This window comes from Orycteropus afer, unplaced genomic scaffold (genome assembly GCF_000298275.1).
Source record: "Orycteropus afer afer isolate SDZICR_OR568_19922 unplaced genomic scaffold, OryAfe1.0 scaffold00002, whole genome shotgun sequence".
Taxonomy (NCBI): Eukaryota; Metazoa; Chordata; class Mammalia; order Tubulidentata; family Orycteropodidae; genus Orycteropus; species Orycteropus afer.
In genome coordinates, this window is record NW_006921589.1 from 10,444,412 (window position 1) to 10,455,872 (window position 11,461).

At 56.7% G+C, this 11,461-nt stretch overlaps 2 protein-coding genes across 2 annotated transcripts; both read right to left on the reverse strand.

The window, feature by feature from the left end:
- Positions 1-273: 273 nt before the first annotated feature.
- GMPPA (GDP-mannose pyrophosphorylase A) lies at positions 274-6,918 on the reverse strand. The gene is made up of 12 exons (XM_007957945.2): positions 6,879-6,918; positions 6,648-6,745; positions 5,669-5,772; positions 5,058-5,244; positions 4,657-4,716; positions 2,802-2,932; positions 1,665-1,799; positions 1,449-1,546; positions 1,261-1,307; positions 1,005-1,097; positions 654-822; positions 274-374 (listed from the first exon to the last, which is right to left on the reverse strand). The coding sequence occupies exons 1-12, from the start codon at positions 6,916-6,918 to the stop codon at positions 274-276; spliced, it is 1,263 nt and encodes a 420-aa protein (XP_007956136.1).
- A 1,786-nt stretch (positions 6,919-8,704) lies between these two features.
- On the reverse strand, positions 8,705-10,512 carry SPEGNB (SPEG neighbor). Its single transcript, XM_007958051.2, has 4 exons — positions 10,385-10,512; positions 9,764-10,071; positions 9,014-9,155; positions 8,705-8,843 (listed from the first exon to the last, which is right to left on the reverse strand). The coding sequence occupies exons 1-4, from the start codon at positions 10,510-10,512 to the stop codon at positions 8,705-8,707; spliced, it is 717 nt and encodes a 238-aa protein (XP_007956242.1).
- Positions 10,513-11,461: the final 949 nt, after the last annotated feature.

Below are 11,461 nucleotides of genomic sequence, written 5' to 3' on the forward strand. Positions count from 1 at the left end.
CCCGCAGCAACGACTCCAATTTAAATGCTAATGTTGGGGGGCCTGACTCAGCTGCCCCCACCCCCAGCCCAGACACCAGCCAGAGTCAGCGCTGGCTCCAAGGTTCACAGGGTTTATTAGGGAGTGGGGAGGGAACCAGGGTCCCAGGGCCACCCAGATTGCTCCCGGCGTGTGGTGTTCCCGCCTGGCTTCCTTCAGGCCTTTCAGGACGGAAGCTGGCCAGGCAGGCAGGGTAGGAGTTCAAGGGGAGCAGGGAGGAGTGGGGGGCCCCCCTCAGAGGATGATCTGGTTGGTGAAGCTGCGGCTGAGTTCCTTGTGTGGCAGAACAATCGAGTTCAGGATGAGCACCTCGGCGGGGATCCGGACGCGGCAGCCTGTAGCATGGACCATGGCACCCCGGGAGGTCGTGAGAAGGGGAGCCGGGGGGCCATCAGGAGTCATCCCTCCCTGCCCATCTGTGCCCTGGCCTCCTGCCCCCAGTGACTCACACTGGGCCTGGCACACAGCAGGCACTCGGTAAATGTTTGCTAAGCAAACACACACACACACACAGACACAGAGCCTTCCCCGCGAAGCAGGGCAGGGACCTGGGGAGGTTTCTCCTGACCTCAGCCTTGGGCCCAGGGGGACTATACCCAGGATGGAAACCATACCCAGGATGGTGATGGCCGGCAACAGCTTCCCATCCTTGAAGAGGCTCTCGCTGTCCATATGGGCTCGAGGGTCATTGGGGTTGGGGTCATTAGGGGTGCCTTCCACGCGGGCCCAGCGCCCCACGGTGCTCCCCCAGCCCACGATGCTGTGCAGCACGCATGTGTGTTCCTACCAAACAAGTTGGTCCAAGTGAGGGGTAGGGATGCAGGGTGACGAGGGGATGCAGGGGGATGGAGGGGTGGGAGGCAGCAGGGGTTGACCCTTCTCTGTCCCCAGGGACCGGGACCGTCCAGGCCCTCCCCTCAGCCTCCTGCGGGACCACACTTCCCTGCATGTGCCCAGGTGCCTACCTGCAGCGTGGCTCCATGGAGGACAATGCTCTCTCGGAGCCTCACACCTTCGCCCACAGTCACCCCCTCCCCGATGGAGACATTAGGGCCCAGCTGTGGAGAGTACCACACACCATGAGCCCTGGAGGGACTTGAGGGACCCCCCCAATGCAACCCACTCAGAATGGATGAAGGAAAGGGAGCTGTTCGAGGTCCCACAGCAAGCTGTGAAAGAGCAGACAGGCCAGCACCCCCTCCTGGCAGCCACTCAACTTACCACAGCAGATGGGGCCACCTTGGCTGTTGGGTGGATGTAAACATTTCCTAGAAGCAGAAGAGAGGGCCTGGGGGCAAATACCCCAAACCACATCTGGAGCAGGATGGGGCAGGGACTGACCCTGGGACTCACAGAGGGCAGAGGGGGCACAGTGAGGACACAGGGCAGAGCTTGGACAGGGTGGGTACCTCGGATCCATGGACCCCCTGGAGTGTGCTTGGCCAGCCGTTCTGGATGAGTGAACTGGTATCGGCCCAGATACAGACGAGAAGCATAGAGGGCTGAGCTGAGGACCACCAAATGGGGGAGGGCTCAGGGGCCAGCAAGGCCTTTGCGCACCACCCCAAAGTCTCTTAGCCCTGGCAGATCCCACCTGCCCATCAGAGCCTCTACCCCACGCATACCCTGCAGACTTGATCTGGCTCCAGATGCCGTCAGTGAGGTGCACGTAGATCTGGCCCTGCCCAGCCAGCGCCGAGAACACATCCTGTTCCAGTTGGATGGTGCCTGCCCCCGGCCAGTGGCCCAGGGTGTCCTCCCTGGTGGTGAGGAAGGACAGCTGGTCTAACTAGGCCAGACCAGCATGACTCTGGGACAGAAATCGAGGGGTTCCCTCACCTCCCTAGGCCCCTCCCCTGGACGGGTCAGATCCTGTCTGAGAAGTGTGCCCATCCAGTCATTTTCCCACGACCTTCACGCACATCACTGTCCCCAGGCTGGAATGCCGTCAGGAGAGAGCTCCAGGTTCTCACCTGCTTCCCACTCTGCCTCCAGGAACTGGACCAGACCTGAGTTCCCCCCACTTTCACGTTCCCCTTCCCATTCACTCCTCTAACCTCCACAGTCACCCTCCCCATCACTAGATGGAATGATACAAAGCAGACTCACCCCAGAGCAAGGCAGCTGATGAGGGCAGGGACAGTCACAGAGAGAGGGAGAGAGACATGGTAGAGATGCCAGCCCCACAGAAACAGAGACAGGCCAGGAGAGATGGAGAGAGAGCAGAGAGGTGGGTGGGAGTGAGACAATGGCTCTGAGCGGATGACACCGGAGATGGGGAGATGGGGTGGGGGAGGGAAGGCAGGGGATGCAGAGATGGGCACAGGCCCCAGCCCAGGAGGGTGCCCCCAGGACAGAGGAGCACTGGGGTGCTATGCTTCTCTTGGGAGCTTCAGCCCAAGAGAACACGTGTGTGTCTGCACCGAGTATGTGTGCACCCGGGTGTGTCTTGCCGTCTGTTCTAAAAGATGTCTCTGGGACACTCAGGGCATGAGGGAAGTGGACCAGAAGGGGAGTGGGCAGACGGTGACAGAGAAGGAACTGGGATGGATAAGGAAGAGGGACAGAATGAGGTTAGGTGGGGAGGGATCCGGGAGGCTTGGGCTAGAGATGACAAGTGGAGATAAGGAGGAGGACAAGGAAGGTGGGCAGATGGAGATGGGGCCTGCAGAGACTGGTGTGTGTGTGTGTGTGTGTGTGTGTGTGTGTGTGTGACACTGGGGGTCTTTGGGGTAACGGGGCCACGGCGCCTGATGCCTCACAGTTGTCTGTCCTGCTGATTGCGCTGGAAGACATCCCGAAGGGGCTTCAGGGCTTCAGGGGAGAAGAGGTAGATGCCACAGTTGATGACGTCACTGACAAAAGTGCTGGGTTTCTCCACATAGTGCAGGACCTGAGGACAGGGTGGCAGGGTTCAGGAGAGGAAGGGATCACTGCCACGACCTCCTAGCAGGTCCTCTGATGGCGGGCTCTCCCAGCCCCTCCCTGAAGCAAGGGCTCACCTTAAAATGCAGAGCGCATCCCCCACAGGCTGGCTTTAAACCTGCAGTGACTGACCTTCACCTTCAAGACTAAGTCCTCTCTTGCCCACCTGCCAGCACTCCCCCAACGCAACTCTATGCCACTGCATGCTACTCGCCGGGCCTGGGACGCCCTTTCCCACTACATCTGGAAAATTCTTCTTTCAAAACACTGTCACTCTCTGTGCCTGCCCCAGAATCAGCCATTCAGGCTCGGGTACTCCTAGGGTCTGGCCACAGCTCACCTGTGGTGTGATATTTGCAATGATTGGATTTTTACTGTTTCTCCAACTAGACTGAGGGGTCCTGAGGGGCAGCGATTGTCCTTTTTGGCTCTGTTTCTCTCACACGTAGCTGATGCTGGGCATATATGTTAATAAACAGGGATGTACACATATGTATGTACACATGTATGTATGTATATGTTTATATATGTAAGTTTGATACTGAAGCATGGACAAATTCAGTGCTGTGTGGGGGTCAGATTCATGGGCAAGGAGTTTCACAAGACCCTCTGCCTTGCCGATCACGCTCTCACCTCTATAACTCGAGGTGCTATGCTGTTTTCAAGGAGCTCTGGTGGCATACTGCCTAAGGCATCTGACTGCTAACCAGAAGGCTGGCAGTTCAAACCCACCAGCTGCTCTGCGGAAAGAAAGACTAGACGATCTACTTCCGTAAAGATTTACAGCCTCAGAAACCCAATGGGGGTTGCTGTGAGTTGGAATCAAGTCGATGGCAGTGAGTGAGTTTGGTTTGAGTTTTAGGCTGTTTCCAAGGAGCCCTGGTGGGGCCACGGTGAATCACTCAGCTGCTAACCAAAAGATCAGAAGTTCCAACCCAGCAACATACCACCAGTGGCTCCGCAGGCGAAAAGACCACTATAGATTGTTGTTGCTGTTGTATGTTGATTCTGACTCACGGTGACCCTGTAAAATGGAGAACTGCCCCATAGGGTTTCTGAGGCTGTAATCTTTACAGGAGCAGACTGCTGAGGAAGCCCTATGGGGAAGTTCTATTCTGCCGCTGGAGGTTGCTATGAGTTGGAATGGACTGAGTGGAATACGACATGCCGTTTCCTGCCTCTGTGCCTTTGCACATATTGCTCCTTCTGCCTACAATGCCTTCCTGTTCCCTTTGTCATTTAGCTGAATCCAACTTCGCTCCACCATGAAGCCCTCCCCAGCCCCACTCAGGCAAGGATGAGTTGGGCACCCTCCCCTCACTGGAGCACTTCATCTCTGGACATTAATTGTTATCCTTTCTCCCTTGCCAACCTCCCTGAGGAGATCACTAATTAAAGGGAGAAGAGATTACTTTGGAACCCCTAGGTAGTACAAACAGTTACAAAGTTCGGCTGCTAACCAAAAGGTTACAGGTTCGAGTCCACTCGAGATCTCAGAAAGAAGTCCTGGCAATCTACACAGTTCTACTCTGACACACGGGGTCCCCGTGAGTTGACTGGACAGCAACTGGGTAACTGGTGAGAGGTGGTAAGACTAAGGGTCCTTTTCTGGGGCTTGCTCCATAGTGTCTCACATTCTCTGGAGGAGTGGGAAGGCCAATAGTACACATGGCAGCCCCTCTCTGCTCTCACCTCGTGTGTCTGTGGATTCTCAACGATGCAGCCATAGTTGAGGGACTGTGTCCTGTTAGCCTGAAAGACAGACACCCCAGAGACAGTGACCCGCCTGCTCCAAGACAGCGAGACCTGTCTTCTCTTTGTCCTGTCACCTCCAGCACCTGGCACACAGCTCCCACTGACAGGCCTTCAGCAAGGGTGAGAAATGACAGCAGCCCTCCCCCTCCCTACACAGAACAGCCAAAGGGCTCGAGATTGCCAGAGACCTCCATTACTGCTGGGGTTTCCAGCAGATCTCCAACTCCTGTGGCTGCCCCTACCTCCCTGACACTCAACATGCCAGGAACCTCTCTGGATCACTCTCCCGCCCCTCCCACACACACCCTCCAGCCCTCCCAGCCACCTCACCACCTCACCGTGGTGCCTAGCAGTAAGAAAGGGTGAGGCTGGCGTCTGTGTGCATCCAACATAGCGCTCAAGGGGAAGTCTGAGCAGACGTCAGCGTTGAGCACGAAGAAGGCCTCTGGGCTTCCAGCTAGGATCTGGTCCCGGAAATGGTAGAGACCACCCCCTGTGCCCAGGGGGGTAAATTCCTGCAGGTACCTGTCCCCAGGGACCCCAGGCCAACTCAGTGCAATCAGAGGAAACAGATGCCATGAGCCTGGTCACCTGACCCTGCTTCCAGGGGGACTCCTGCCCAAGCCCCTTCAAAACCCCCTGCTATCAAGTCAGATCATAGCGACCCCTCCTTGGGTTTCCGAGGTGGTATCCCTACAGAAGTATATTGCCCAATCTTCCTTCCAAGGAGTGGTTGGTGGGTTTGAACCGCCAGCCTTCTGGTTAGCAGTCATATGCCTTAGGCGCTATGCTACCCAAGCCCCTTAGGAAATTCAATATATTCAGGCACCCAGAGATGCCCAAACAGAAATCCTTCTAGTGAATGAGGGTGAACTCTGAGAAATGCCGGCTCAACCTACTGGAAAGAACCTAGGACCCTCCCTCCTGATATGCACGTGTGCACAGACACCTGATCGGAAGGTTAAACTCTTGCTGAGCAGCTTCTAGAAAGCGGGTAAGGGACTCATCAGGTTGGTAGAAGCCAATAAGCAGAATCTCTTGCATTCCAGGAACCTGAGGGTGAGGAAAGAGGTTGGGAGGAAAAACATTTGCTAAGAAGGGCTACTGGGCAAATCTTTGGCATTGGCCCAGAAGTCCAGAAACCACATTTTCAGTGTCAGCTGTGGGGACCCAGACACTCAACAACTCTGGCCCGTTTTCTTCTCTTGTTATCTCCCCCTCCCTCCCCCACCCGAATTGGGTTTACACTGGAAAGATTATGCCCACCAAGGTACATTAAAGAATATCCCATTCAGCTGAACATTGACATCCAGTAGATACACTACTTGGAGTGATCAATCATGGGAGAACAGAAGGGCAGTGTTTGCACAGGAAGACAGCTGCTGCGGGGGGGTGGGGGTTAATGCATGGGAGGGAAGGACACAGGGAAGGAATAACTACTAGGAGGATGTGGGAAGAGAGCTGTTACATTGTATGGAATTGCAGTCAATCTCATGAGACAAAAATGTATGTGAACTGCTGTATGGAAAATGAATTTGCTCTGTAAACTTTCACCCAAATCACAATAAAATTTAAAAAAAAATGCCATTCATTGTGTTTCATTTTTATTAGGTGTCAATTTGAGCTCTAGGTCAGCATGAGGAAAGGGCTACCACTTACCACCAAATGCCTGGCAACTAAAACTAAGTTACAGAAAGGCTGAGACAATTGCTCAAGGCATGCTTGCCAGTCCCAAATACCAAAAGCAATAAAGAAATGAGCTCTACAGTGAGTTCTCTGTTTTGGTATCTTTAAGGCTATGGCTTTAGAATGTCCCTAAGACAATCTAAGAAGTGAGAATGGCCAGACTGTGTCTCACCTACTTTGGTCATGTTGTCAGAAGGGACCATTCCCTGGAGAAGGAGGGAGAGGGGTACCTATGGGGTTACCTGGGCACAGGCCTCTATGTGGTGCTGGATCATAGGAACCCCTGCCACGGGAAACAGTGGTTTGGGCACCTCAAAAGACAAAGGCCTGAAGCGAGTCCCTGAGAGAGGAGAAAGGAGGACACTTCAGTTTCCTGTCTCCATCTGCCCTGCCCTCACCAGACCACACCTGAACCAACCACTCCAGTCCACCCCCACCCCCACCCCCAGCATCTACCATCCCTGATTCCTCACCCTTTTGGGGGCCTCCAATCAGGATCACAGCTTTGAGCATGATGGTGACTGCCACCTAAACCTCAAATTCCAAAAGGGAAATCTGACTCAGACCTCATAGCCCACAACCCAAATGACAACACTTAGCCCTCTCCCAGGGCAGTACACTCAAAGTTCACCTCCCTGAACAGACACCTCAGAAATCCCACACATCTCAAATACTAAGATTCTAGTTGACCCCAAACCTCATAGTGATGCCTCCCAAAACACACCCACAATTTGAATCCCGGAAGACTTCCTTCAGGCCATGAACAAATTTAGCAAACTCAGAAACTCAGCACAGGCACCATCCTCAGACCTCAAACCTCAGAAACACTAAGCCTCAAACACACTGAGGGCCCAATCTTTGCATCCCCATTCTAGATGTTAACCCCTGAATCCCAGAAATAAACCCCGAATACTGAACCTCAAGCCCTGAGTAAGCCCTAGATATTTAATTCAACCCTAAGAGAAAAACACGATTATTGAACACTGATCTGCATCTAATGGACCCCAAGTTCTAGGTAAACATCTCTAGATGATGTATCCTGAATCTTAAAACTGACTTCCAGGTGATGAACCCCAAATCAAAGAGACAAGATCTCTGGAATCCCAAACACTTAACCTACCAAGCCCCCAAGTCCCAATACTGACGACTGGCGCTGAGCATCTGGATTTCCAGGGTTGCCTGCCGACCCTCTGAACCCCAAAACTCTGTTCAATAAACCCTAGCCCCGCTTAGTCAAGTGCCGTGGGATCAACACTGGTGCAGACGTTCAGAGAGCCGTTTGGAGGCTCCGAGACCATCCTCCCCCTAGGGGCAGTCCCCCACCCCTCATCCATTTCGCCACCCGACCACGGGCTCTCTTTACCACCAGCACCCTTTACTCCGGGTCTGCCGCTTGATTACGGCTAGCTCCTTCCGCGCACGTGTCTTCTCGCAAGTCGCGAGAACGTCTTCGCAGGGTCTGCCGGGAATTGTAGGTCTTAAGCGTCTCTCTGCCCAGACACACTCCTCGCCCGGTTCTAACTCTATTAGAGGAGTAAGGTGGGACTTCTGGAAGGAAGCGGGGCATGGCCAAGGGATTCAAGAGAAGGTTCCAAATAGACTAGAGTTGGACTGGGACCTAAGGTTAAGTTGTTGTTGTTGTTGTTATGTGCCGTCGAGTCGGCCCCGACTCATAGCGACCCCTCCTTGGGTTTCCGAGGCAGTATCACTACGGAAGTAGGATTGCCCAACCTTCCTTCCGAGGAGTGGCTGGTGGTTTGAACCGCCAGCCTTCTGGTTAGCAGTCAAGGGCTTTAGCCACTATGCTACCAGAGCTCCTCAGAGGAGCCTGAAAAGGCCAGAAACCGGCGCTGGGACAGTAGCCAAAGTAGAGAACTAGATCCCAGGGAAAAGCAGAACTGGCGCTGAGAGGGGGTGTGGCCAGAGCGCCAACGGCCACGAGAAGGTGGAGCTGGAAGGACACAAAAGACGAGAAAGCGCAATCGCCGGCTCCAAGGCAGGTGGCAGCGGGAGGTGAAGGCGCGTCAGACCTTGGAGAGAGCCTGTCTCCCGTGTACTGTCAAACCAAGCACTGGGGAAGGCACTTTCCAAACTGCCTCTGACTCCAGCATTCCGTGACCTTGGTGAGTGGGTCTGGAATAATTGTGGGTGCAGGTGTACGGTCTGGACAGAGGGAATGGCGACGCTAAAGAACAGACCCGACGAGGGGGTCGCACAGAGCAGCTTTATTAGGACGGAGGAGGGCCGTGGGTCCCACTCGCCCCCGCGCTTGGAGCTAGCGCGAGGTCCGCGGGCCCGTTCACACCACGTCCACGCGAGCGAAGCTCTGGTCCATGCCTAGGCTGTTCTCGACGAACACCTCGTATTTGCCGCTGTCTTCAGGCGTGGCCCGGCGGATGGTCAGCGTCGTGGTGGTGCTGCCGATCTCGAAGAACACCCTGCGGGCAGGGCGGGGCTTCGGATCGGTGTCCTGGAGCTCCGGGCCTGGCTCTTAGCGCGCCGTGTTCTTTGCTTCCTGTCCCTCGCTCCCGTCCCACTCCCGCAGGCCCGCTGGGCCCAGGCCCGCTCGGGCTCCAGCCCCAGCCCCGGTCGCAGTTCCCGCCCTTGCCTGTCATCCTCCTCGATGTCCGTCCCATCCTTGGTCCAGCCCACGTCGGGCGCAGGCTCGCCCAGGATCTCCGCAGTCAGCGTCACCGTGGTGCCTTTGCGCGCCTTGGTGTTGTCCGGACCCTTTTGAATCTTCGCCGGAACTAAAGAAAGGGAAAGAGAAGACGAGCTAGTGAGGGACTTGGAGGTGAGGCCGGGCAGCGGGCTCAACCTCCCCAGCCAATACCCCCACCCACATTACGATATGCATTTAAATTCACAGTGTGACGGTTGTTAACCTCTCTGGGGCTTCGTCTCCTCAACTGTTAAGTGGGACTGATAATTCTTGCTTCTCCTACTGCAAAGGGTTGACCAGAGAATCAGAGATACTGCGGGCGAAAACTCGGAATCTCCGTTCTCACACACATCTCGCGGGGCCTTGGAAACGGCTCTGGGTGATGGAAATTGCCCTCCATCGGGCGCCCGAAGACCAGGGCTTAACCCTGGCTCTGTTGCGGGCTCGCATTATGACCTTAGGACCCTGGAAACGAGTGATCGAAGCCCGCAGCGAATTCTCAGCCTGGTAGGGCCGGATCCCGAGACAGAGGCGGATGCGCACCGTGAGCGCGGCGCTGCGCCCTGACCTGCGCCCCAGGCTCTGCCGGAGCTGGGCTGGCCACAGCCCTATCCGGACTCGGCTCGTCCCAGCGGACGCGCGCGCTGGGCCGGGCTGTGGACGCCAGGGATGGCGCTACTCTGGGGGCTCGGGTACCTTCCACGAGGATGCGCGCCGAGTCGGAACACTGGCCGAAGGGATTGGTTACGTTGATGCTGTACTGGCCCAGGTCAGCCAGGTCGCCGTCACGCACCACCAGTGCCACTACGTCGGGATCCTCGAAGACATAACGGTACTTGGGCCCGTCGCGCAGCTCCTTGCCGTCCTTACTCCAGCGGATGAACGGGTCCGGGAAAGCCGAGATGCGGCAAGTCAGCTTGGCGGCGCTGCCCTCGATTAGCACCACGTCCTTCAGCGGTTCCAGCACCCGTGGCGGCCCCTTCTCGCGCAGCTCCTTCCGGGACCTACACGCGGGCCGGGTCAGGGCCCACAGCGCCCACGACTCTGGGCTGCCCGCAGCTCTGTCTGACTGGACACTGGCCCCTGTTCGTCCCTTTGGGCTTGTTGGTGGTGAGGGGGACCTACTCCTGAGCTCTTAGCATCAACTGATCTACTCTGGTCGGCCACCACTTCACGTCTCAGTAACCACTCCTCCCCAAGGCCAGTGACCCAGGGGTCCCTGCCACTGTCCCCAGCGTCCCCTCCCCTTCCAATGCAGGGACATGCCCCCGCAGCTTCGGCTCCCCTCCTCCTGAGCGCTCCCTGGCTCCCCCTCACCTGTGGCCCCGGTAAGAGGCCTGGATGCGAATGGCCGCGCTCTGGACCTGAGGGTCGTTGATATCCAGGGTACACCCCGAGGGCGGGGGGGCAGGCGCCGGTTTTTTGGCGGGAGCTGCTTTGGACATCTGGGGAGAAGACAACAAATATAAGGTCCAGGCCGAGACAGAGGCTCCGATCTTCCGCATTGCACCAGGTCGGTCAGAACCTCCTAGAATGGGCGAGCCAGGGCTGGTCTGAGGATCGGGACTCACCCTAGAGGGCGCGACTTCGGAATCTGGGTTTGCAGGCTGGGTTGAAGGCTGGTGGGAGCCCTTCCGTGTGGTACAGTAGGGGCGCGGGCAGGTACTCAACCCCGGCCCCGGTTTTATACCTCGCTCCCCTCCTTGCCTTGTTTGGCATCGTTGCCCTAAGCCCCCCGGGGACACCAGCCCCCGCCCCCCGACCCGTGCGGGGCTCCTTATTTAGCCCGAGGACGCCTGGGATGCTGGCTCAGCCGCTGCAGCCGACCCGGGGGGGGGGGAAATCCGAGAGGCTCTGAGGTGCACCGCGCGTCAGCGCCTGGACAGCTGCACAGCTGCACGCGGCCGTGTCCTCCCCAGGGCAGGGGTATCTGTCCTGCTCCAGGAGGGCCAGGCACGGCCCCTAGCGGACAGGAGATTCAGCTCCCTTCTGAGGCTGCTTTACATTTAGGTCAGTCGTGGGACAGTTGGACCACTCGTGCAACCGCGGACACCGTCGGATAAGGGGGTGGAGAGTCTTTGTGGGTGTTCCTGAATGAAGCCTGAGTAACCACGGACTTCTCTGCCCATACAGCCAATCGCGAGAGGGCCACGTGGTTGCCAGGACCAATCGGAAAGCGCCTTCCTTCCAGGGTAGTCGTTTCCAGACTCTGTCCCCTGGCGGTAAAATGAGGTAAACCGAGAAGGGACTGGAAAGGTTTTTGAGAACCGCCCTCACCCCAGCGCCATTCCTCTCTCCCTGCTGTGACGTGGCAGGGTCCCTGGAGATTAACCTCTACTACCAACGCCCCAGGAGCTCTGGTAGCATAGTGGCTAAAGCACTTGACTGCTAACC

Bases quoted from the DNA above. Each gene is read 5' to 3' on its own strand.
- GMPPA (XM_007957945.2), bottom strand. From the start codon at position 6,918: ATGCTCAAAGCTGTGATCCTGATTGGAGGCCCCCAAAAGG. The intron at 5,245-5,668 runs GTGTCTGTGCAC...CCCTGGGGACAG, and splicing joins GAGTTTAACCTTCCGATCAG to GTACCTGCAGGAATTTACCC. The intron at 1,098-1,260 runs GTAAGTTGAGTG...TACTCTCCACAG, and splicing joins AGGTGGCCCCATCTGCTGTG to CTGGGCCCTAATGTCTCCAT.
- SPEGNB (XM_007958051.2), bottom strand. From the start codon at position 10,512: ATGTCCAAAGCAGCTCCCGCCAAAAAACCGGCGCCTGCCCCCCCGCCC. The intron at 9,156-9,763 runs GTACCCGAGCCC...CCCTTTCTTTAG, and splicing joins GGCGCGCATCCTCGTGGAAG to TTCCGGCGAAGATTCAAAAG. The intron at 8,844-9,013 runs GCAAGGGCGGGA...CCCTGCCCGCAG, and splicing joins GACATCGAGGAGGATGACAG to GGTGTTCTTCGAGATCGGCA.